At 38.8% G+C, this 22,602-nt stretch overlaps 1 protein-coding gene across 4 annotated transcripts in view; it reads left to right on the top strand.

Moving 5' to 3' along the window:
* ANK3 (ankyrin 3) overlaps positions 1-21,231 on the top strand; it is a 365,593-nt gene extending 344,362 nt beyond the window's left edge. For 3 of the 4 annotated variants that reach the window (XM_043926997.1, XM_043926998.1, XM_043926999.1), the window contains 4 exons: positions 1,362-1,445; positions 1,568-1,627; positions 3,051-3,137; positions 19,814-21,231. In XM_043926997.1, coding sequence (XP_043782932.1) covers positions 1,362-1,445; positions 1,568-1,627; positions 3,051-3,116 — 210 coding nt within the window. In that variant the 3' untranslated portion in view covers positions 3,117-3,137; positions 19,814-21,231. The remainder of the gene's footprint in view (positions 1-1,361; positions 1,446-1,567; positions 1,628-3,050; positions 3,138-19,813) is intronic. The other variant, XM_043927000.1, reaches the window with a different exon arrangement.
* Positions 21,232-22,602: the final 1,371 nt, after the last annotated feature.

The raw sequence follows: 22,602 nt of genomic DNA, 5'->3' as shown, positions 1-22,602 counted from the left end.
ACCTATAAGAAAACAAAGTCACTTTGTTTAAAAAAAAAAAAAGAAGAAGAAGAAAGAAAACAGAATTTTGTTAGTGCAATAAGGTAGATTTCAGTTAGTCTTTGTTATTTTAAACCAGAACTTCCTTTCTACTGGCTATAATAAAAACAATCATAGAATTTCTCACCATCGGCAGACACTGGCAAAATTCTCAGAATTACCACCTTTCCCATGAAAATAACATTAAAAAAGTTAGAATCCTGACTCTCCCAGAAACTCAGCTGTCTTCATCAAGATTTGCCATTTTTCCTTTAAAAAAAAAAAAGAAAAGAAAAAAGTACAGGGTACAATAACTATAGTACATAGCACTCTTGCGTTGTCCAGGTCACCTCTTCAACAAGAAGTTTTACTACAAGTCAGCAGGTCTCTAAAGTGGGTCTGCACTTAAGGTGTTTGTTCTTGTTCCCCAAAACTCTTAAGTGAGACTGACCTAATGTTGACACCAGTGAAGAAGGTAATGTGTTATAAATACAGTCCTATTTTTGCTCTCTGAGTGGTTTTTATTATCATATAATCATAAAGCTAGTAGGTATTGAGGAACCCTCTAAATCTACTGAGCAGGAAAATATGAGGCCACCTTGGCAAGTTAAGGATTTATTCCCTTTTTTTTAGCAGTCACTACCTGAAAGATGCCATCATACATTCCTTAAGTAATTAATCAGTCATCACAGAGGGTTCCTTCACATGAAGATGACATTCTGATACTATGTACTTCATCAGACATAGTTTTTCTCATATACAACTTATGAAAGGCTAAGTCTAGAAAAAAAAAGGTTTTCCCCGTACTCTGAACTTTTCTCACAGTACTTGAAAAAAATGTATATATTACCCTCAGTAAAGGAATTTTTAAATTAAACAAAGAGTGACGCATATAATACCCCAACTAAGGTGCTACCTCAATTCAAATTAGATACAAGGCAATCCACCAAAATGAAGAAACTAGTGAAGAAACATTTATTCAAAGTGAAATAATCTAATTAGAGTTCTAATCATTAAAAGCTAAATCTTTTTTCAACAAAATAAAACCTTTTTGTTTGTCTGTCTATGTATAACTGCATTCTATGATTACATATTTTCAAATTCTTCCTTCTTGGAGTTTGTTGCTAACCATCATTCTTATACATGTTTGAGGTTTAATGCTTTGAATGTTGTTGACTGCTAAATAATTCCATGGAGTCAGTCTCCTCCCCTTGCTCTAGAATAGCAAGTAAAGTTTTATACCTTCTTTTTCTAAAATTCCACAGAGCATGTGTGTGGTGTATGGAGTGGTGTGGAGATCTATCCATCTAGTTTATTGCTAATCTTTATGCCACATCCTTTAGGGAGAGGAAGCAAAAACCATTCCTGGTGAATCTGTCACAGAAGAACAGTTTACTGATGAAGAAGGCAACCTCATCACCAGAAAAGTAATCACCAATGGGATTTCATGCTTCTCTTTGGTTTAGATTTTCTATGTGTTTGCTGTAGTGTCAGCTCTTGAAATAGAAAAGAGAAAAAGCTCTGCTTTTCACTATTGCTTCCTATACAGATCACTCGGAAAGTACTAAGACGAATTGTTATCCCACAAGAGAGAAAACATGATGACGTGGTAATGGAGAGGGACTGTCAAGAAGAAAGTAGAGGATAAAAGCTTTGTGGAACGCTTTAGAATATGCTGCTAACAGCCTGGCATCTGCAGTGTGGCAGCTTGAAGCATTTGCCGCTTTTGACATCTTGTGTATTTGATCAGGGTCAAAGAAAAAGACTTTCCTTCCTAACGTTCTTTAACACCATATACTATCTTTAGGGTTTCAAAAAAGTTATTTCATTTATGGAGGCTGGAATGTGCCTGTTTAAGCATGGGAGAGAAAGTTTAAAAACCCTCCACCACAACCAAATCCCTCGGCCATCCCCCACCCCAGCCCTCCTGGCCCAGTACTTTACCTGCAGCCCAGTGCCTGCCTAGGACCCGGAGAGAGAGCACTTGTTTCCAGCAGATGCACAGGGTTTAATTAAAAGTCAGAATGATAAAAAAGCTTGTCATAAGATCCTTACATTGAATCTAAACATTTTCTCTTTCCAGTATATTCTACAGGGGAATACAAATCCCCCCTCCCCCATCTTAACCTGAAGAGGATTTTCCTCTCCGGGTCAACAACAGCCCATCTCCAGTGTACCAGTTAAAGAACCAAAGTCATCACCGGGCAGCGTAACTCAGCAAATGAATCTCTAACTCCCAGAGAAAACATCTCTGGTTATTTTTCATTTCTTTCCTTTCTCAGACCTTACCCTTTTCATTAAAAAAAAAAAAGAAACTTCAATGCCTGTGTTTACATAAGAAAAAAGTAAACTGAAAATTTCTGAGAAGGAGTAATTCAGAAAATTGGAAGGACTTCTGTGTTTCTATTTTAAGTAGGTTAAAAGCTGAGCATTTGTGCAACCACTTTGCTCACAGAAGTGTGTCCTTGACGCTCAATGAAAAGAGGTCTTGTTTTATGGAAAAAGGATGTCTACTTTGTCAGGAGTAAGAGGAAGGGCGTGGTAATTTCATGAATTGAAAAAGTCTCTCAGCTCGACACCACTTCCATGGTGTTTAGTTCATGATTAGTGCTTTACTGAGAAATTTCCGTCTCATTACAACAGATTACTTAACATTCTGCTGACTTTAAAAGGCATAAACTATAACTTACTAATATTTTTTACAACTGGGGTTTGAGTGCCTTGAGAGCTTTAGTGATTTCTTCTAGCTTCACAGGAAATGGACAGGCTGTTTGATTGATCACTAATAGAATGAATGATTGTGAAGTATAGTAACATGGTATTCATTCTGATGGTGCTCTCCAGCTTGCCTTGATGCTGCTGAGCTGTGTGGTTAAGGTAAATAGATGGTATTTTTGGACATGAAGTGACAAAGTGCTTTAAGCTGTGTCTCACTTACCCTAATCTAGCCTCAAGGAACCAGAACGGAACCTGCTTTTTAATGAAAACTCTTTCACTATGAAATCCTAATATGTACATTCCTTTCAAAACAGGGAGAAGGTTATAAGGTGAAGACAAAGAAAGAAATCCGTCAAGTGGAAAAGAAGAGCCACTCATAACAGTAACAGTCAACCAAGGTGGTAAGTGTGCTCAAATCGACAACAGTAGCCCATCTAATTTCACCAAATAAGTGATCCATACCTCCTCCACCCTTCCTCTCTTTTTTCACGGAATTACAGCTTTGAATATCCAGTATGCAGTTGGAGTCATTTTTATGTTTGTGTATACATACAATTGTTGTTGTTTAGTTGCTAAGCTGTGTCTGATTCTTTTGTGGCCTCATGAACTAGCCTCCCAGGCTCCTCTGTTCATGGGATTTCCCCAGGCAAGAATACTGGAGTGGGTTGCCATTTCCTTCTCCCAGGGATCTTCCGGACCCAGGGATCGAACCTGCATTGGCAGGCAGATTCTTTACCACTGAGCCATCAGGGGAACCCACACACATACATACACACACTAAAACTATGGCCTCTGGCTCACAGTCCATAAACTTTCTCTCCACAAATTAGTCAGGAGTTTAAATGTAAATGATGTTTGCAGAAGCAAATGTAAATATTGATCAAAGAGCGAAGGCTCAGTGTTTAAGATGCAATAGCATTATTCATTCTAACAGGAAGGTTATTTGGCAACAAATAGTTCATATAAATGTACTTGGAAAGTTGTATTGATTCAGTTCCCCACCAATTTTGCAGAACAGCATCTGAGAATATAATTTTGGTTGAAATATATTGGTTGCCAAGTTTAAATGAAGTGACTGAAATCCCTATATACTACTTAATATATTTTGTATAAGCAAAGCAAATTAAATAGGAGGCTAATGGGACTACTGTGTTTTGTAAGTTAAAATGTTTAGTGAGCTTTGTTGAAAGTTGTCTGAATTATTCTTCAGAAAGAAAGGTGTCTTCCTTCAACATTGTTTTCTGAACTTTACTTTTTGCTAGTTCTTCCTATGGAACCACAATTAGAAAGCCCATATGGGGTGAAAAAGCAGATAGAGCTTTGAAAAGCTCTTTGTAAGTCTGTGAGACAAAGCTGGATGAGTTCTTAGGGCTGTTCACCAAGAGTTTTCTTAGCCCCCAGAAACAAAGAGCAAAGAGATCCCAGTTTCCACTTCCATTCATCTGCTGTTCCCCAGTTACCAGAATCCTGGTATTTGGAGTGTTGCCATAAGGAACTGAGAAATCAGAGTCTCATTGCCCCAAATTTTGTATGTGAGGTGACTGTAACTAAGACCCAAAGAAATTCTTAATCCCTCCACCTCCAAAAAAACTCTTATTATTTGCCTATTTATTCACTTAAGGATTGATTTCACTTTCTCTCCATGAGGCTTTCTGCCTAAGGCACTGGGAAATCACTGGTAAACAACACTAGGGAGGTACTGGCCCTCACTGACCTTACGTTTGGAGATTTCTTGGTAGTCAGTCGTTTCAGTATTTAAGGCTTTGAGAAAACTCCTAGGAACCGCAGAGAGGTCTGGAAATAACAATGTTTTCTGTACATCCTTGTCCAGTGTTCCAGGTGTACCCTTCACTTGATTCTCACAGTCAGTCCTCTTGGATTGGCACCTTTATCATCCCCACTTAACAGGCTCAGAATTGCCCAAGGTCACCTAAATAAAAAGTAGCAGAAATAGAATACAAACCCTAACAGGCAGCTTCCAGAGCCCACACTCTTAACCCTGTTAACTGGATATCTGACCTTGTTTGAGGTGACAGGGAAGGTTTGCTTTGAGAAAATGATGCTTGAGCTGTTTTAAAGGGTGAATAGGGCCCAGCTGGATAAAGAGGAAGAAATTGCATGGTGTTTGGGGTAGCCTTCCAGGCATAGACTACAGCTTTTGCAAAGGCCAGAAGGAGAAAGAAACAAGAAGGGAAAACAGGTCAGTGCAGCTGGTGGAAGGTTTTGGCATTGTGTCTGGAGAGGTAGGAAAGATGCAGGTCTCATAAGCCTCTTTCCACTAAAAGTTTAGGTTTTGCATCCCTTACTCTAGCTGCAAGGCACAGAATGAAGGGAAGTGGCAATAATAGATGAGCAGATAACCTGTTAAACTACTGAAGATGCTGGCTTGGGCAGTAAGGATTATAAGAGGTAGTGACAGTAAGGCTGAATCAAGAGATAGTGACATGAATTGCTTTTTGTCAGATGACAAGGGTGAGAGATGAGAAAATTAAGGATGACATCAGTGAAGCAACATCTAGAATGAACCCACCCATTATTCATATCTTACAGCTGAACCTAGTAAAAGACATATATAGAGATTTTTTTTAATTGAGGTGTAGCTGATGTACAATATTAGTTTCAGATGCAAAACACAGTGATCCAAAATTTTTATAGGTTGTACTCCACTCAAAATTTTTATAGATTATACTCCATTTAAAGTTTTTGTAAAATATTGACTATATTTCCCTGTGCTGTACAGTATGTCTTTGTAGCTTATTTATTTTACACACATTAGTCTGTACCTCTTAATCTCCTACCCTTGTCTTGTCCCTTCTGCCTTCCTTCTTCCCACTGGTCACTGCTGGTTTGTTCTCTATATCTGTGAGTCTATATTTTGCTATATTCTGTTATTACTTATATGTGGACTAAAAAAAATATGTATTTGTCCTTCTCTGACTTATTCACAAACCATAATACTCTCCAGGTCCATCTATGTTGTTGTAAATGGCAAAATTTCACTTTTTAAATATTCCATTCCATATATATATATATATATATATACACACACACACACATACACACCACATCTTCCTTATCCACTGTTTTGACCCACTTGTTTTTGCTATTGTTTCCTTTGCCTTAGGAGACATATCCAGAAAAAAATATTGCTACAGTCTATATCAAAAAGTATTCTGTTTTCTTCCAGGACTTCTGTGGTTTCCAGTATTACTTTTAGGTCTTTAATCTATTCTTAGTTTTTTAGTTTTATTTTTATATGTTGTGACAAAATGTTCTATTCTTATTCTTTTACATGTGGCTGTCCAATTTTCCCAGCATCACTTATAAGAGACTGTCTTTTCTCCATTGTATATTCTTGCCTGCTGTGCCATAGATTAATTGACCATAAGTGTGTGGGTTTATTTTTGGGCTCTCTGACCTTGTTCTGTTCCATTGATCTGTGTGTCTGTTTCTGTGCCAGTAGCATACTGTTTTAATTGCTAGAGCTTTGTAATATAGTCTGAAGTCAAGGAGCATCATAACTCTAGCTCTGTTCTTCTTTCTCAAGATTTCTTTGGCTAATTAAAAAGAATGAAATAATGCCATTTGTAGCAACATAGTTAGACTTATATATTGTTATACTGAGTGAAGCAAGTCAGACAGAGGACTAATATTGTATGACATGTGAAATCTAAAGAAATTATACAAATGAACTTATTTACAAAACAGACTCACAGACTTAGAGAAATAACTTATGGTTGCCAGGGGGAAGAATTTGGAGGGAGGTAGAGTTAGGGAGTTTGGGATGGACATGTACACACTGCTGTATTTAAAATGGATAACCAACAAGGGAACTCTGCTCAATGTTATGTGCAGCCTGGATAGGAGGGGAGTTTGGGGAAGAATGGATACATATATATGTATGGTTGAGTCCCTTTGCTGTCCACCTGAAACTATCACAACTTTGTTAATCAGTTAAAAAAAAAAGATTGCTTTAGCTATATGGCAGATTAATAAAACACTCAGCATGAATTTGCAGCTTAAATTACTCTGTTTAGGCAATTCTAAGTGATAAATAAAACTAGAAGAGAGTTTAGTTAGCTGTCAACTTTAGTATGCCCCTAAAAGTTTAGTAACTTGTTCAGTCATAGACTCAGACTCTGAGTAGGAAAGAACCAAAAAGGTTATCTACGCCAGCGAAACCATTTTTCTAGAGTAACATATACCTAATACCTGTGAATAAATGACACCAAAAAATATGTGAAAATACTAGGCTTCCAGGGTCATTTAGAGCAAATTAATACAGAAATGACTTGTCAAAAATATACAAGAGACATCAGAATGATAAATAATCTACTCCGTAAAGCAGTTGGCTTGGCTTTGGCTCATTTGCTACACCACTCAAAGGAAAGAGAAACTCAACAGGAGCATTCATATGAATGTGAAAATAGCTTCAACATAAAGCAAACTAAATGTGTCAGATGGAAAGAACAGTGATTTGACTGCAAGCCTCATTTTACTCTCCAGGGTGGTATTTACCTTTCATAAGTGAACTTAGGAAATGAGTCCAAGAATACTGCCTATAATTCCAAGACACTGAATGTGTGCTCTGGAAAAATCAATTTGCAAATATATTGAGGGTTTTTATGACCCTGCTGGCTGTCTTTTTTTTTTTTTAACAGTAGAACAACTAATAAGCACATGGAATGTGGCCAAATTTCACTGAATATCAGATGGTAACATTAAAATTTTTATTCTGCTTTTATAACCAGTTGAATTTTGAGCTATCTGAATCCTACACCTGCCTTTCTTTAATACTGAGTCATACCCATCCTATTTTTAATGTAAGGGAAAAGCTGATGGCTGAAAATAAGTAAAATAATGGGTTAAAATAAATATAAAGATTTATACATAATATATAATGATTTATACCTTATAAAGTGCTTTTACATTTTTGTCTTACTCTTCAAACAAGCCTCCAGGAATCTCAGACCAATTTTGATTGCTACCTTTTACAGATGAGGATGCTAAGGCTCAGAGAGGTCATATGACCTTTCTTCTGTTACACAGCTGTGATTGGAAGAACTAGAACTTAACTCAAGATTGACACTTCACTTGGTGTCCAATTCCACTAAGCTGTCTTTCTAAAATTACTTATGAATAATAATAATAGTCATATCCTATCAGAGATTACTATATGCCAGGTAAGATCATTACATACATTACCTTATGTAGTCCCCAAAACAATGCTATAAGGTAAATACTATTATCCCTTTTTTAATAAATAAGGAAACTGAAATTTGGAAGAATTAAATGACTTACCCAAGGTCTGTAGTAGCTAATGAGCAAAAGAATAAAACTTGAACTTATCCAGAGCCAAGCTCTTAACTGTTACTCATACTAATAGTTAAACAGTATTTGATTATTATCAGAAACCTAAAGCATTTTGAATCAAATACATGTGTAAAGGCAACCTGTAGTAAATGTCTTCATACAGTACACAGTGAAAATACTCAGTGTTTGGTTTTGTTTTTTAAAATAAAACAAACCTTCATAGCCATAATCTCCAAATGTTTACTTTAAAAATACCATTAGAGAACTGATTAGTGAGGCTGTGGCATGAGAAGGCCCCCAGACATATGCCATAAAAGACTGTGGAACAGCTGCATTTTAAACCTCTTTCAGGGAAATGCTCAAGATCTCACAGCCACGTGGAAGCCAGGAGCAGCAACAGCACCCAGGCCTGCTGGGGAAATACTTTATGACCCGAGGTCAAAAAGTTGACTCTTTTCATTCGTGTCTTCAAAAAGTATTTGACCTTCTACCTGGCTTAGAGTGAAAAGGCTAGATACACAGAGGTGAATAAAACCTCCATGGCCTCTGCCCTTCTGCATCTCTCAGCCTGCAAAGGGGAGAGAGATGGGACACATGTCACCTAAGGGCTGAAAATACGAAGTCCAGGATCCAAGGAAGAATAACACAGGAACATATTTAGACTTGGGAGCTGGGGAAAGTCATGCCATTTATGCTCAGGCCTCATAGGTGCCATCAGCAATGAAAACGGGAAGGAAAAGAGGAATCCAAGCAAAGGGTACAACATCTGCAAGGGCCTTGAGGTAGGAAAAGGCCTAACACATTTGAGGACATGGAAGAAGATCAATGCCCCGGAGCCTGATGAGCTGGTGGTGACTGAGGCAGGTCCATGATGAAGTGAGAAATGCTTCATCATAGGCCAGAATATAGGATTTGGATTTCATTCTAAAAAAAAAAAAAAAAAAATTGAAGCCTTTGAAAGATTTTAAGCAAGTCTGGCCTAATTTTTTTTTTTAAACACATCTGCTATGTAGAGAAGGATTGGAGGGAAAACAAGAATAAACTGAAGGGGATGAGCTAGGATATTATTGCTATAGTCCAACTAAGCCACATGATGACAAGGCTAGGACCTGGGCCATAGTTTTAGGAAAGTCGATGGTATCTGATGGCTTGGAGGTAGGATGGAGAAGAGTTGAGTCAAGAATGACACCCAGGTTCCAAGTGTAAGCAAGTGGGTGGTGGAAAAAGGAACAGGATGGGTTTTAAAACTATCAAGAACTCAGGCCATTTGTCAGTACATAAGTCTGGAGCTCTGAGGAAAGATTGTGACTTGGCATATAAAAATGAGTGTTATCACTCAAGAGGTGAGTCCTGAATATCAGAGAAAGGGAACACCAGAGAATAGATGTGATTCCCTAGGGAGAACGTGAAAGAGAGCAAAGAAGGGGCTCAGGATTGAGCCCCAAAGAACAACATTTTGAAGAGGAACAGTGTTTTAGAAGGTTGCCTCTGACCTCTTCCTTCCTAGAGATCTCCAAGCTGTTCTATCTGTTCTAATCTAAAACTGCCTACATATTCAGCCGTGGCCCTCTAGCATATTTGTTTGGTTTTACCATAAAATATTTTAATCCTTGCAGTTTACTATCAGTGGATAAAAGAAACTTTCCTATAATGCAGATTGGCTGACAAGCTTTTATAAACAAGTGACCCCACACATTTAGAGCCCCTTTACTCTTAGCACGTGACACACACGGTGTTTGTGGCCAAGAGAGTCCCACATCTAAGACATTATCCTAATACAACTCAGCCATAAAAAAGAATGACATAATGTCATTTGCTGCAACATGGATGGACCTGGAGATCTCACACTCAGGTGAACAAAGACGTACCACGTATATGTGAAATCTTTAAAACAATAAAAAAATACAATGAACTTATTTCCAAGACAGAAAGAGACTCACAGACATGGAAAACCATGCATATGATTATAAAAGGGAAAACAGGGGTGAGGGAAGGAGAAATCAGGAGATTGGAATTGATACACTACTATATATAAAATAATCAACCAGGGCCTACTGTATAACACAGGGAAGTATACTCAATATTTTATAATAACATATAAGAGAATCTGAAGAATATATATGTGTGTGTATATACATGTATATATAAAATGACTTTGCTGTACACCTTAAATTAACACAACATTGTAAATCAACTTTCCTTCAGTAAAAAAATACATATATATAAATTGAAAAAAAGACATTATCCCAAGCATTGCTACCTATTTGAGGACGTATAACTACAGGCTAGACCAAGAGGCACACATGACTGTAAGCAACACAAGTCAAAATACAGAGCTATAATAAAAGATATAAACAAATTGCTAGGAGAATTCACTGGAAGATGTAATAAACTCCAATGGAGGAGAGCTTGCAAAGCTTCTTGGAAGTGCATATTTAAAGTGGCTTCTGAAGAGAGTCGGATTTAAGGCTGGGCAGTGTGATGATACTTGCTGTGCTCACGACTGTGGCCTTTATCCTAGAGACAATAGGGTACCACTGGAAGTGTTGTGGTAGGAGAATAATACAGCCAGATGGGAGTTAGGTAACCCTACTGGTAGAAAAGGGAGTTAGTGGGAGGAGAGTTTGAACATGAGGAACTCAGTTATGAGACACAATGAGGGCCTGAACCCGGGCAGAGACAACAGAAAGTTGAGGGCAGATGTGAAGAACATTTTAGAAGTGTAACAACCAGATTAACTCTATAGAGGGAGTGAGATTGTGAACTTGCGTGCAATCACTAACAAAAATATAGACCCTAAGAGGAGAAAAATAAAATTAGAGATTGAAATAGGTCAATCTGTAGTGCTTCAGTATTTGTCAGTAATGAGGAAGAGAAATGTAGGCTAATGATCTTAATGTGGTATAGAAGTGGCCTGAGTGAACATAAACCACAGGCTTACTAGCTGTGTAAGCTTGACTAACCTATTTAACTTCTGTGCCTTAATTTCCTGGCCCCTATTAGGATAAGAGTAACATATGTCATAGAGTTGTTGCTAGAATTAAATGAATTACTCTATGTAAATCACTTAAAATAGTGACTGGCAAGCCCATAGTAAGCACTCAGCTATTATTATTAATAGTAGTGTTAAGAGAAATGGGGGCAGGGATATAAATTAGGAGTTCAGGATTAACATATACACTACTATATATAAAATGCTGGCCACCCACTCCAGTATTCTTGCCTGAAAATCCCCATGGACAGAGGAATGTGGTGGGCTACAGTTCATGTGGTCATAAAGAGTTGGACACAACTGAGCAACTAAACAGTAACAATATATATAAAATAGGTAAACAACAAGGACCTACTCCGTAGCACAGGGAACTATACTCAATATCTTGTCATTACTATACTGGAGAATGGAATGGCAAACCACTTCGGCATTCTTGCCTTGAGAAGCCCATGAACATGTAAGAAAAGGCAAAAAGATATGACACTGAAAGATGAACACCCCAAGTCGGTAGGTGTCCTATATGCTACTGGTGAAGAGCAGAGAAATAGCTCCAGAAGGAATGAAGAAGCTGGGCCAGAGCAGAAACAATGCCCAGTTGTGGGTATGTCTGGTGGTGAAAACAGTCTGATGCTGTAAACAACAGTATTGCATAGGCACCTGGAATGTTAGACCCATGAATCAAGGTTAACTGGAAATGGTCAAATAGGAGATGGCAAGAGTGAACATCAACATTTTAGGAATCAGTGAAATAAAATGGATGGAAATGGGCGAATTTAATTTAGATGACCATTATATCTACTACTGTGGGCAAGAATCCCTTAGAAGAAATGGAGTAGCCCTCACAGTAACAATAGAGTCCAAAATACACTACCTGGGTGCAGCCTCAAAAACAACAGAATGATTTTTATTCGTTTCTGAGGAAAACCATTCAACATTACAGTAATCTAAATCTATGCTCCAACCACTAATACTGAAGAAGATGAAATTGAATGGTTCTATGAAGACCTACAAGATCTTCTAGAACTAACACCAAAACAAAAAGATGTCCTTTATATCATAGAGTGGAATGCAGAAGTAGGAAATCAAGAGATACCTGGAGTAACAGGCAAATTTGGAGCACAAAATGAAGCAGGGCAAAGGCTAACAGAGTTTTGCCAAGAGAACACACTGGTCATAACCAACACCCTCTTGCAACAATACAAGGAACAACTTTACACATGGACATCACCAGATGGTCAGCACCAAAATCAGATTGATTATGTTCTTTGCAGTCGAAGATGGAGAAGCTCTACACAGTCAGCAAAAACAAGACTGGGAGTTGACTGAGGTTCAGATCACCAACACCTTATTGCAAAATTCAGATTTAAATTGAAGAAAGTAGGGAAAACCACCAGGCCATTCTGGTATGACCTAAATCAAATCCCTTAGGATTATACAATGGAAGTGACAAATAGATTCAAGAGATTGGATCCAATAGAGTACCTGAAGTACGATGAGGTTCATCATATTGTTCAGGAAGCAGGGACCTAAACCATCCCTAAGAAAAAGAAATGTGACAAGGAAAAATGGTTGTCTGAGGAAGCCTTACAAATAGCCAAGAAAAGAAGAGAAACAGAAGGCAAAGGCGAAAAAGAAAGATATACCCATCTGAATGCAGAGTTCCAAATTGCAAGGAGAGATAAGAAAGCCTTCTTCAGTGAATAATGCAAAGAAATAGAGGAAAACAATACAATGGAAAAGACTTAGAGATCTCTTCAAGAAAATTAGAGATACCAAGGAAACATTTCATGCAAAGATGGGCACAATAAAGGACAGAGATAGTATGGACCTAAAAGAAGCAGAAGATATTAAGAAGAGGTGGCAAGAATGCACAGAAGAACTGTACAAAAAAGATCTTGATGACCCAGATAATCACTATGGTGTGCTCACTCACCTAGAGCCAAACATCCTGGAGTGTGAAGTCAAGTGAGCCTTAGGAAGCATTCCTATGAACAAAAGCTAATGGAGGTGATGGAATTCCAGCTGAGTTATTTCAAATCCTAAAGGCTGATGCTGTGAAAGTGCTGCACTCAATATGTCAACAAATTTGGAAAACTCAGCAGTGGGTGGCCACAGGACTCAAAAGGTCAGTTTTCATTCCAATCCCAAAGAAGGGCAATGCCAAAGAATGTTCAAACTTCACACAATTGCACTCATCTCACACGCTAGCAAGGTAATGCTCAAGATCCTACAAACTAGGCTGCAATAGTATGTGAACCAAGACCTTCCAGATGTACAAGCTGGATTTAAAATGGGTAGAGGAACCAAAGATTAAATTGCCAACATTCACTTGATCATAGAGAAAGCAAGGGAGTTCCACAAAAACATCTACTTTTTCTTCATTGACTGTGTGAAAGTCTTTGACTGTGTGAATCACAACAAACTGTGGAAAATTCTAAAGAGATGGGCATGCAAGACCACCTTAGCTGCCTCCTAAGAAACCTGTATGCAGGTCAAGAGGCAACAGTTAGAATATTACATGGCACAACAGGCTGGTTCAAGATTGGGAAAGATGTACGTCAAGGCTGTATATTGTCACCCTGCTTATTTAACTTATATGCAGAGTACATTATGTGAAGTGCCGGGCTGGATGAAGCACAAGCTGGAATCAAGACTGTTGGGAGAAATATCAATAACCACAGATACGCAGATGACACCACCCTTATGGCAGAAAGTGAAGAAGAGCTAAAGAGCTTCTTGATGAAAGTGAAAGAGGAGAGTGAAAAAGTTGGCTTAAAAGTCAACATTCAAAAACTAAGATCACGGCATTCAGTCCCATCACCTCATGGCAAATAGATGGGGAAACAATGGAAACAGTGACAGACTTTATTTTCTTAGGCTCAAAAATAACTGCGGACAGTGACTGTAGCCATGAAATTAAAAGATACTTGCTCCTTGGAAGAAAGGCTATGACCAACCTATACAGCATATTCAAAAACAGAGACATCACTTTGATAACAAAGGTCCAGATAGTCAAAGCTATGGTTTTTCCAGTAGTCATGTACAGATGTGAGAGTTGGGCCTTAAAAAAGGCTGAGTTCTGAAGATCAATGCTTTCAAACTGTGGTGCTGGAAAAGACTCTTGAGAGTCTGTTGGACTGCAAGGAGATCCAACCAGTCAATCCTGAAGGAAATCAGCTCTGAATGTTCATTGGAAGGACTGATGCGAAGCTCCAATATTTTGGCTACTTGATGCGAAGAACTGACTCATTAAAAAAGACCCTGATGCTGGGAAAAATTGAGGGCAGGAGGAGAAGGTGGCAACAGAGGATGAGTTGGTTGGATGGCATCGTCGACTCAACTGACGTGAGTTTGAGCAAACTCTGGGAGATAGTGAAGGACCGGGAAGCCTGGCGTGCTGCAGTCCATGGGGTCACAAAGATTTGGACACAACTGAGCAACTAAACAACAACAACAACCTGTATATATGTGTGTGTGTGTGTGTGTGTGTGTGTTTATGTGTGTATATGTATGTTTGTGTACATATATAAAAATATATATCAAACACTTTGCTCAAAAAAAAAACACTTTGCTCTACATTTGAAACTAATACAACACTGTAAATCAATTCTTATACACTATACATCAATTCTTAAAAAATGATGTAAATTTTTAAAAAAGAAAATAGGTGAGAAGAGAGCCAAGAACAGCACCCGGAAGATCCTGGGTTTAGGAGGCCAGTGGGCTGAGCAGCAGCAGCCAGATGTGCTAGAATACAGTGATGGGAGAGGTCAGAACGACAGCATCACTGAAATCTCTGTGTGTCACACTGGTTTATACTTCAGAACACTTGGTTATTTTGTATCACTTGTTTCTCATAGTATCCCTGGGAAACCAGTAGAATAGGTATTCTCATTCCTCTTTAATACAGAGAGCAGAATCAATGAGGTTGTAGTTAATGACAGGAACGGATTTTAACTCCGACTTCCTGATTCTGCTTCCAGGAAATCAGAACTCTGGTATGAATTACTTCACCCTAAATTCAGGACCCTGACCTCCAGAATATTTTCCAGAATTCATCTGGAGTAGATAATGCTTTTATATAGCATTTCTTTCCACTTTTCTTACCCTTAAAAAAAAATCCCTAATTAACTAAAAGTGGGGCTCAATAGCCAGGCAGCTTGACTTCCAGTTCCAGCTCTCCCGCATGCTGAATACACTTCCAGTGTAACAGCCCTGTGGCTCTGTTTCCTTATTTGTAAAATGGAAGAAATAGCACCTCATTGTTATTAGGATTGAACAAGCTAATCCACCTTAGAACAGTGCCTGGCACATCAAAAACATGTAATAATGATGACAATATTTAGTTGCCCTACCAAGTTAACTATAAAACTTGAGCACTGTATTTTTCTTCCACTGTCAACATGTACATCAATATTTTCCCAATAATTTCTTTTTTTAAAACTGGCCCTTTTACCTCAGATATTTTTTTAATCAGAAGTCACTAGAAGAGAACAAGCAAAAATTAAGTCCTGCTTTTTGGTATTAGTTGAGGAACAAATCTACATAAACTGGGAATTATTTTTTAATTATACAATTAGCATTACATAAAGTAATTAGAATTAATGCTTAGGAAAAAATATTCTTAGCCTCATGACTTCCTTAACAAGAGAGAAAAAGAGAACGGAATGGAAGAGAGAAGTGGGTTAGGAAGAGAAGAACTAGAATAACAAATTCTCTGTTCTCAGTGGGCTATAGCAAAGGCATATCAGAAAAGGCTTTCTTTAAGGCGTAACAGAGCTCAGTCTTTAAATGAGTAAAAGTTAGCCTGCAAAGGTGGATCTCACTAGGGAGAAGATAGCCCAAAGTTTCAAGAAGATGGCATTTGAAACACACTTAGAGGGTAAGGAGGAGTTAGAGATAAACGAAGATGGAGCAAAGAAAAGGAAATTGGAAACCAATTGGGATGATGACTGGCATGTAGTCTAGATTCGCTAGATCTTCCAAGTGTGATCTGTGGACCAGCAGTATCAGCATCACCCGGGAATCTTACTAGAAATGCAGAAACTCCTGGCTCACCCTGACCTACTCGATCAGAATCCACTTTTGAAGATCCCTGGGTGATAGGTATGCACTTTAAGCCTTGGGAAGCACTGCTTCAGAACATATTACTGGCTCTTAATCTGGGTGGAACACTGGAATCATCTACAGGTTTTTTTTTTTTTAAGTTTTTATGCTGTGCGCCACCCAGCTGATACAGGATATGGCCTGGATACTGGGATTTTTTTAAATCTCCCCAGATAACTCTAATGTGTATCCAAGTTTGAGAACCAGTGGAGACTGCTAAACAGTGATTTTCAGTGGAGAGTATGGGCAGTAGGCATGAAAAGGTTTATTGGGCTGAACTGCAGAGAGCTAAAGGTGTAAGGTGTGTGTGTGTGTGTGTGTGTGTGTGTGTGTGTGTGTGTGAGAGAGAGATGTTGCTGTTAGTTTGTTTTTAGCTCGCTACCTCGCTACTAGTGGTTAAGTACCACTATGCAGAGAGCTGAAGGTGTAAGGGGTGTGTGTGTGTGTGTGTGTGTGTGTGTGTGTGAGAGAGAGATGTTGCTGTTAGTTTGTTTTTAGCTCGGTACTAGTGGTTAAGTACCACTATGCAGAGAGCTGAAGGTGTAAGGGGTGTGTGTGTGTGTGTGTGTGTGTGTGTGTGTGTGAGATGTTGCTGTTAGTTTGTTTTTAGCTCGGTACTAGTGGTTAAGTACCACTATGCAGAGAGCTGAAGGTGTAAGGGGTGTGTGGGTGTGTGTGTGTGTGTGTGTGTGTGTGAGATGTTGCTGTTAGTTTGTTTATAGCTAGGCACTAGCGGTTAAGTACCACTATGCAGAGAGCTGAAGGTGTAAGGGGGGTGTGTGTGTGTGTGTGTGTGTGTGTGTGAGAGAGATGTTGCTGTTAGTTTGTTTTTAGCTAGGTACTAGCGGTTAAGTACCACTATGCAGAGAGCTGAAGGTGTAAGGAGTGTGTGTGTGTGTGTGAGTGTGTGTGTGTGAGAGAGATGTTGCTGTTAGTTTGTTTTTAGCTAGGTACTAGCGGTTAAGTACCACTATGCAGAGAGCTGAAGGTGTAAGGAGTGTGTGTGTGTGTGTGAGTGTGTGTGTGTGAGAGAGATGTTGCTGTTAGTTTGTTTTTAGCTAGGTACTAGCGGTTAAATACCACTATGCAGAGAGCTGAAGGTGTAAGGGGTGTGTGTGTGGGTGTGTGTGCATGTGTGATGTTGCTGTTAGTTTCTTTTTAGCTACACACTAGGGGTAAAGTACCACTATTACATGAACGTATAAAGGAAAGGTTGGTTTTAACCTAAGTATATATTCCTGACTTGAAAACGTGACAAAGAAAAGTGCAACATTCATCTGTGAAATATAAACTGCCTTGAAAATCCTATGAATAGTTCTTTTTTGATATTTTAAATTTCTTAAAACAAATGTATACTGAAATAACTAAATAAAACGATGGTTTTTCTGAGTTGTTTTCTACTACATTTGGGTTTGAATAGCATGAAAACCCAAAGACAGATTTCTAAATGCAGATGCTTCAAACTCAGATTTAAACCCAGACACAGAAGATGACTCAAATTCTATTTCTGAAATGTCATCTTGAGGAAGCCTGCTCTTGCACCTTTCCATCAGATGGCGATCTCATCACAGTTTATACAGACTGTCACTATTGTGTAACAGCCCAGAGCCTCTCAGCCAGGATGTCCATGCTCTTTGTGTAACACTGTCCTTGGCATACACTTTTGTCCAATGAATAACATTCTTGCACCCCATGTGGTTGGGGCCTATACATCCTGGCTGTGTGACCAAGAACAAGATAGATATAAAAGGGGAAATAACACTCAACTTTTTAAACGATCATTCACGTTATACCCGAATATAAGTAGGTATAAGTAATAGATTTTTTTTTTAATTATATAAACGTATCCACTATTTCTAGCAAGATAATGTTTGCTTGCATTGAGGTGATAAGAGAAAGACCTTGCTTCTTACTGCAAGATTAAGTGGGAAGTTGGATTGGTTTTTGGAAGATGAGGCCAAACAGAGCTGAACTGGTTTGTAGTGATGATTGCATATCTATATACATTTATTATTAACCTATATTTACAATAGATAAATTATATGGTATATAAGTTCTGTATCAGTTAAGCTGTAAAAAGTTGAGGGGGGCGGTGTTCAATTAGAAGAAAATTGCCGAGAAGTTTCCCTAAGAAAACAAAGTGAGATCACTGGAGTAACATTATCATAGAACCATCTAAGAAGCCTGGTGCCTGGAAGATTAGGAATAGACAGTAAAAGCAGAGGTGAGAAAATCTTGATCTTCTTACTCTAATGTGCACACTCTCTGGAACACGGTCTGCTCAGATGACTCACTTTCCTTCTCTGGAACTGCTGCAGAGTCATGGGTGTGGGGCAGGTGTTCAGATCACCCCAGAAGGAATTGATACTTTGATGTTCTTGGCTCCAAGCATTAGTGACCTGGGACATGGAGGTCAGTAGGCTTTTAACACAAAAAAGGAAGGCAGAACCATAGTGGGGCAGACAGAGGAAGTACCGCACTGACATGTTTATAGACCCCCAGGATATTCCATCTAAAGGCAAAGAGACTTGACTGGGGTACATAAACAACCTCAAGGTCACTGTGAACAATCTTAAACCCCAACAGAAGCAGAATTCTAAAGGTTCTTCTGAACCAGCAGAAATAGTCTGTGGCATGTATGTGAATGAATAGGGTTGTTCCCAAAATTAATCTTGCCTGACTCGCCTTTTCTCTAGGGGCTATGTCTTGTTCTCAGACAGGCACTCAGGTCTGTCACCTTTTCACACTGAGCAGGAGGAATGGACGTATGCAGGAAGAACTTTGTGTTGTGGAGGAGGCATTCCTACCAAGAACAATTCCGCATAGGAGTGTGAAAACCTCTGGCAAAGGAGGTTAATTTATTTTGATGTATTGAGACTGGTTATAAAACATTGATACTTTATGCAGGTATAATCAGATAGGACAAGATGTTCTCAGTGGAGCCTCCATAAAAAATCTCAAATAAAATTAATCTATCCTGTCATGACTGATGTGAGGCAGGAGAAAAAAAATATTCTTTGCAATGGCATAAAATAGTCATGAGTTTGCATTTGCATATAAAAGCAATTTCATAGTAACCAAAGTAATGAGACTGTTCTCCCTTTATGAAAGGTAGCATTTTGTGGGGTGAGAGAAACTTGGCATAAAACATACAGGCATGACTCAGGTGCTCCATCCTGACTCTGTATCCCTGGTCCTGTGTGCCCTTAAAACCCATACATTTTGATGGAAACCTCAGAGCACCACTGTCAGCCTCTTAATAAATCACAGATAAGACTGAGGTCCAGAGGTCTCCAGGTGGCTTTCCCTAGTACCTGAGTGAGTGACCTAAGCAACAGAAACAGAACCAGAAGAGGGTCTTTCTAACTCAATCCCCGAAACCCCTAACACAGAAAGCAATGTTCTGTGGAGGATCCAGGGTCACCCAGAGAAGGTCACTGCCTTCTAAGAGCTTTCCAGCACACCTCAGGGCTTTGTCCTCTGACACATCTAGCGAATCACCTCAGTCAAAAGAATGTTAAACCACCCCATTAGGAAGTTGAGGTCCCCCATTCTCTGAGGCTTTTCTGTTGAATGGCAAGGGAGACTACAACAACTTCTTTAAAAAAAAGGGTGGGGTGCGGGAAAGAAAGCTAAACTCAACACCTATTGTTTCTCTTTCCACAGGATCATGTGTTTTTACTGCCAGTATTGAGAAATTCATGGAAGTTGTCAGCAGGAAGTAAAAATTTACAGAGAAGGGTGTATGTGTTTGCCGCTTCCACACATTAATGGCATGATTTTTTTTTTAATGCAAAAAGAAAAAGAAAAAAACCCACCCACATTTTAATTTAGCATGAGCCAATTTACAGAGCATGGAAATTCACTTTCATTCCCAGGATTGGCACGTATGCAATTAGCAATGCAGTGTATATACAAGAAGCCATGCTGTTAACAGTTTATCTCAAGTAATTTGGTGTCATTTAAAAAAGGAAGAAATTTCTGCCACCAGAAGGGACAGAAGGAGGAGGAGATGGAATGATCAAATCATGGAGAAACACTAAAATTACTAAATCCACAACAGCTCGCCTTATTTTTCTTGGACCCAAACTGTCAGGGTATAAACACTATTTGTTTCTTTTTTAAAACATCTATAGTTTTGCTGTAAATAATAACACTGTATAAATTCTAACAGAAAAATAGAATAAATGTTGATAAGGCACTGCCTCTTAGAACACAAACAGAATATTGCAAATGCATTTAACATAATAGGGATCTCAAGTGACTTCACCCTAGAAGAGGGAGGAGGGGTAATGGGGGGGGGACCTTCACTGATTCTTGTATATTAGCAATTATAATGTTTGTATATGCAAAACTGCTAGCTTGATTTAAAAGAAAAAACAAATCTTTAAAATCTGCTGCAAATTTAAATAATTCCCCAAATGAGGAATTCTGTAGTTCTGTGAAAAAATTTTTTCTTCAGAATACTAATATTTTGATGCATGTGTATCACCTTATTTTGATTAAATCTTTTCCAATTTTGCAAACACTACAGTATACTGCAACACAGAAGATTTTATCTGTAAACACAAAGCCCTTCATCTAATATTTGTTGCTATTGCCAATTTTTCAATGAAATGATCTAAAAATGAAAAAAAAAAAATCTCTACAGTAGTTGCTTTAGGGGGAGGGGGGTGCTGTTAGTGCTTAAAAGGGTAATGCTTGCCGCTTTAGAGGTGGATGGTGCTCAAAAGAGGCCCCCGTCAGGGGGGCTTTAAATGGACTGAACAGAAATTCTTAGCTGGTAGAATGGCAGCACGCTGTAAACTTACTCCTGTATTGTGTACTGGCTATAAGATGTAGACACCTTTCAGTAAGCCAATCATTTGTAACCATTCTCGCCATGTCATATTAGGTTAATAAGGCTGCTGTGTTTTAAAGGGCATTTTTATTTGGGTTTTGGTGAAATTCTTTAATTTGTTGATTATATTCATATAAAATCAGCATTCATTGACACATAGCTCTAATGACATATGTATGAAAAACCATACACTGGATGACCTAGTCGATTATTTAAGCAAAAATAAATTGTGTTAAACTCTTCACCTGTCTGTGCTCTACAGTGTCCTTGTGTTCTCTGGCAAAACGTAACTATCTTAACCCCTTGTCACGTGGCCACCAGCATTCATTGTGCTTCTGCCTCTGATCACTAAAGAGAGTCCCCAGTGTTCAGCCATGCCCTGCCGACTCCCAACTTAACACAAATTCTGTGCATTTCGTGGAGAAGCCAAAAATTACAGACTGACTGACAAGTGATCTTTGCCCACATCTGGTTTGAGCTGCCCCCCAAACGTGGAGAATTAACAGCTGTTAACAGCTGACGTGTCCAGAAGTTGTAAAAGAGCACCTCCAGGAACCATCCAGACACCATAGGCTTATAGCCCATAAAGCAGTTGTTGACATTCACTGTCGGTGCTTGAAAGCTGGGAGATTTCACCCAAATTTCTAACTTCTCTGGAAAAGCATGATTTGCAACCGCAGGCCTCATTGCCAGAAGGCAACAAGCTGCTGCCCCCGCCCTCTCCAGCCAGGCCGGGGGTCTCCAGGTACCACAGTCCCAGCCCTACCTCTTAGGCCATGAGCCCTGACTGGCCTGGTAGGAGCTGGAGTCTGTGATCAGATGCCGCATGACAAGCTCAACAAGGGCAGAGACCGTGGCTGCTTTAATTCTTATTCTAGTCCAGAGCCCGGCATACAGTGATGGTGGTAGTAGCAACTGGGATCATCATTGCTAAAATTGGAACACTCACGATATGCCAGATAAGTATGTTGCCTTCATTAACTCAGTGCTTATAACTACTTTATGAGTAAATACTACCTTTGTATCTACTCATTATTTATATTCAGTGGGTGCTTAGAGCCATTTAGCAATGTCACAGGCCGCCTGTCATTTAGGATTATTGCCAAATGGGATGTTGTTCCCAATTGCGTTTCAATATAAACGCAGAACACATGTATGGGGAACCACTGTGCATAAATATTGAGGCCAGACTGCGTTTGCATAGTATCCCAAATAAAAAGGTATTTATTTGGCACACTTACCCCTGCACCAGAATCATCTACCACGAGCAAACCAAGACCCCCGAAAGATTTTTTTAAACTTGCCCCCAAAGCCTGTTTTTGTAAAACTAAAGTATCCTAGCTTCCCATTTAAGTGTTATGAATTTCTGACTCACAGTCCTTGACAGATATTTATCCTAAACTAGAAATCCAATGAAGTGTACTTATCTGCGTATTAAATGGCTGTTACTTTATGTTTGTATACCTGAAAACCTGACTTTAGGGACACATGATGGGCTAAACTTAAGGTCAAGCAAAAGTTCATAAATTTACTCAAAAAGAAGTATCCAAAGTAGGATAATCAAGATTTTACTTGCATATATATGTGTATCTGTATATATTTATACATGTATGCA

Source organism: Cervus elaphus, chromosome 15 (genome assembly GCF_910594005.1).
Source record: "Cervus elaphus chromosome 15, mCerEla1.1, whole genome shotgun sequence".
NCBI classification, from domain to species: domain Eukaryota; kingdom Metazoa; phylum Chordata; class Mammalia; order Artiodactyla; family Cervidae; genus Cervus; species Cervus elaphus.
This window is presented reverse-complemented; position numbering and strand designations above follow the sequence as displayed.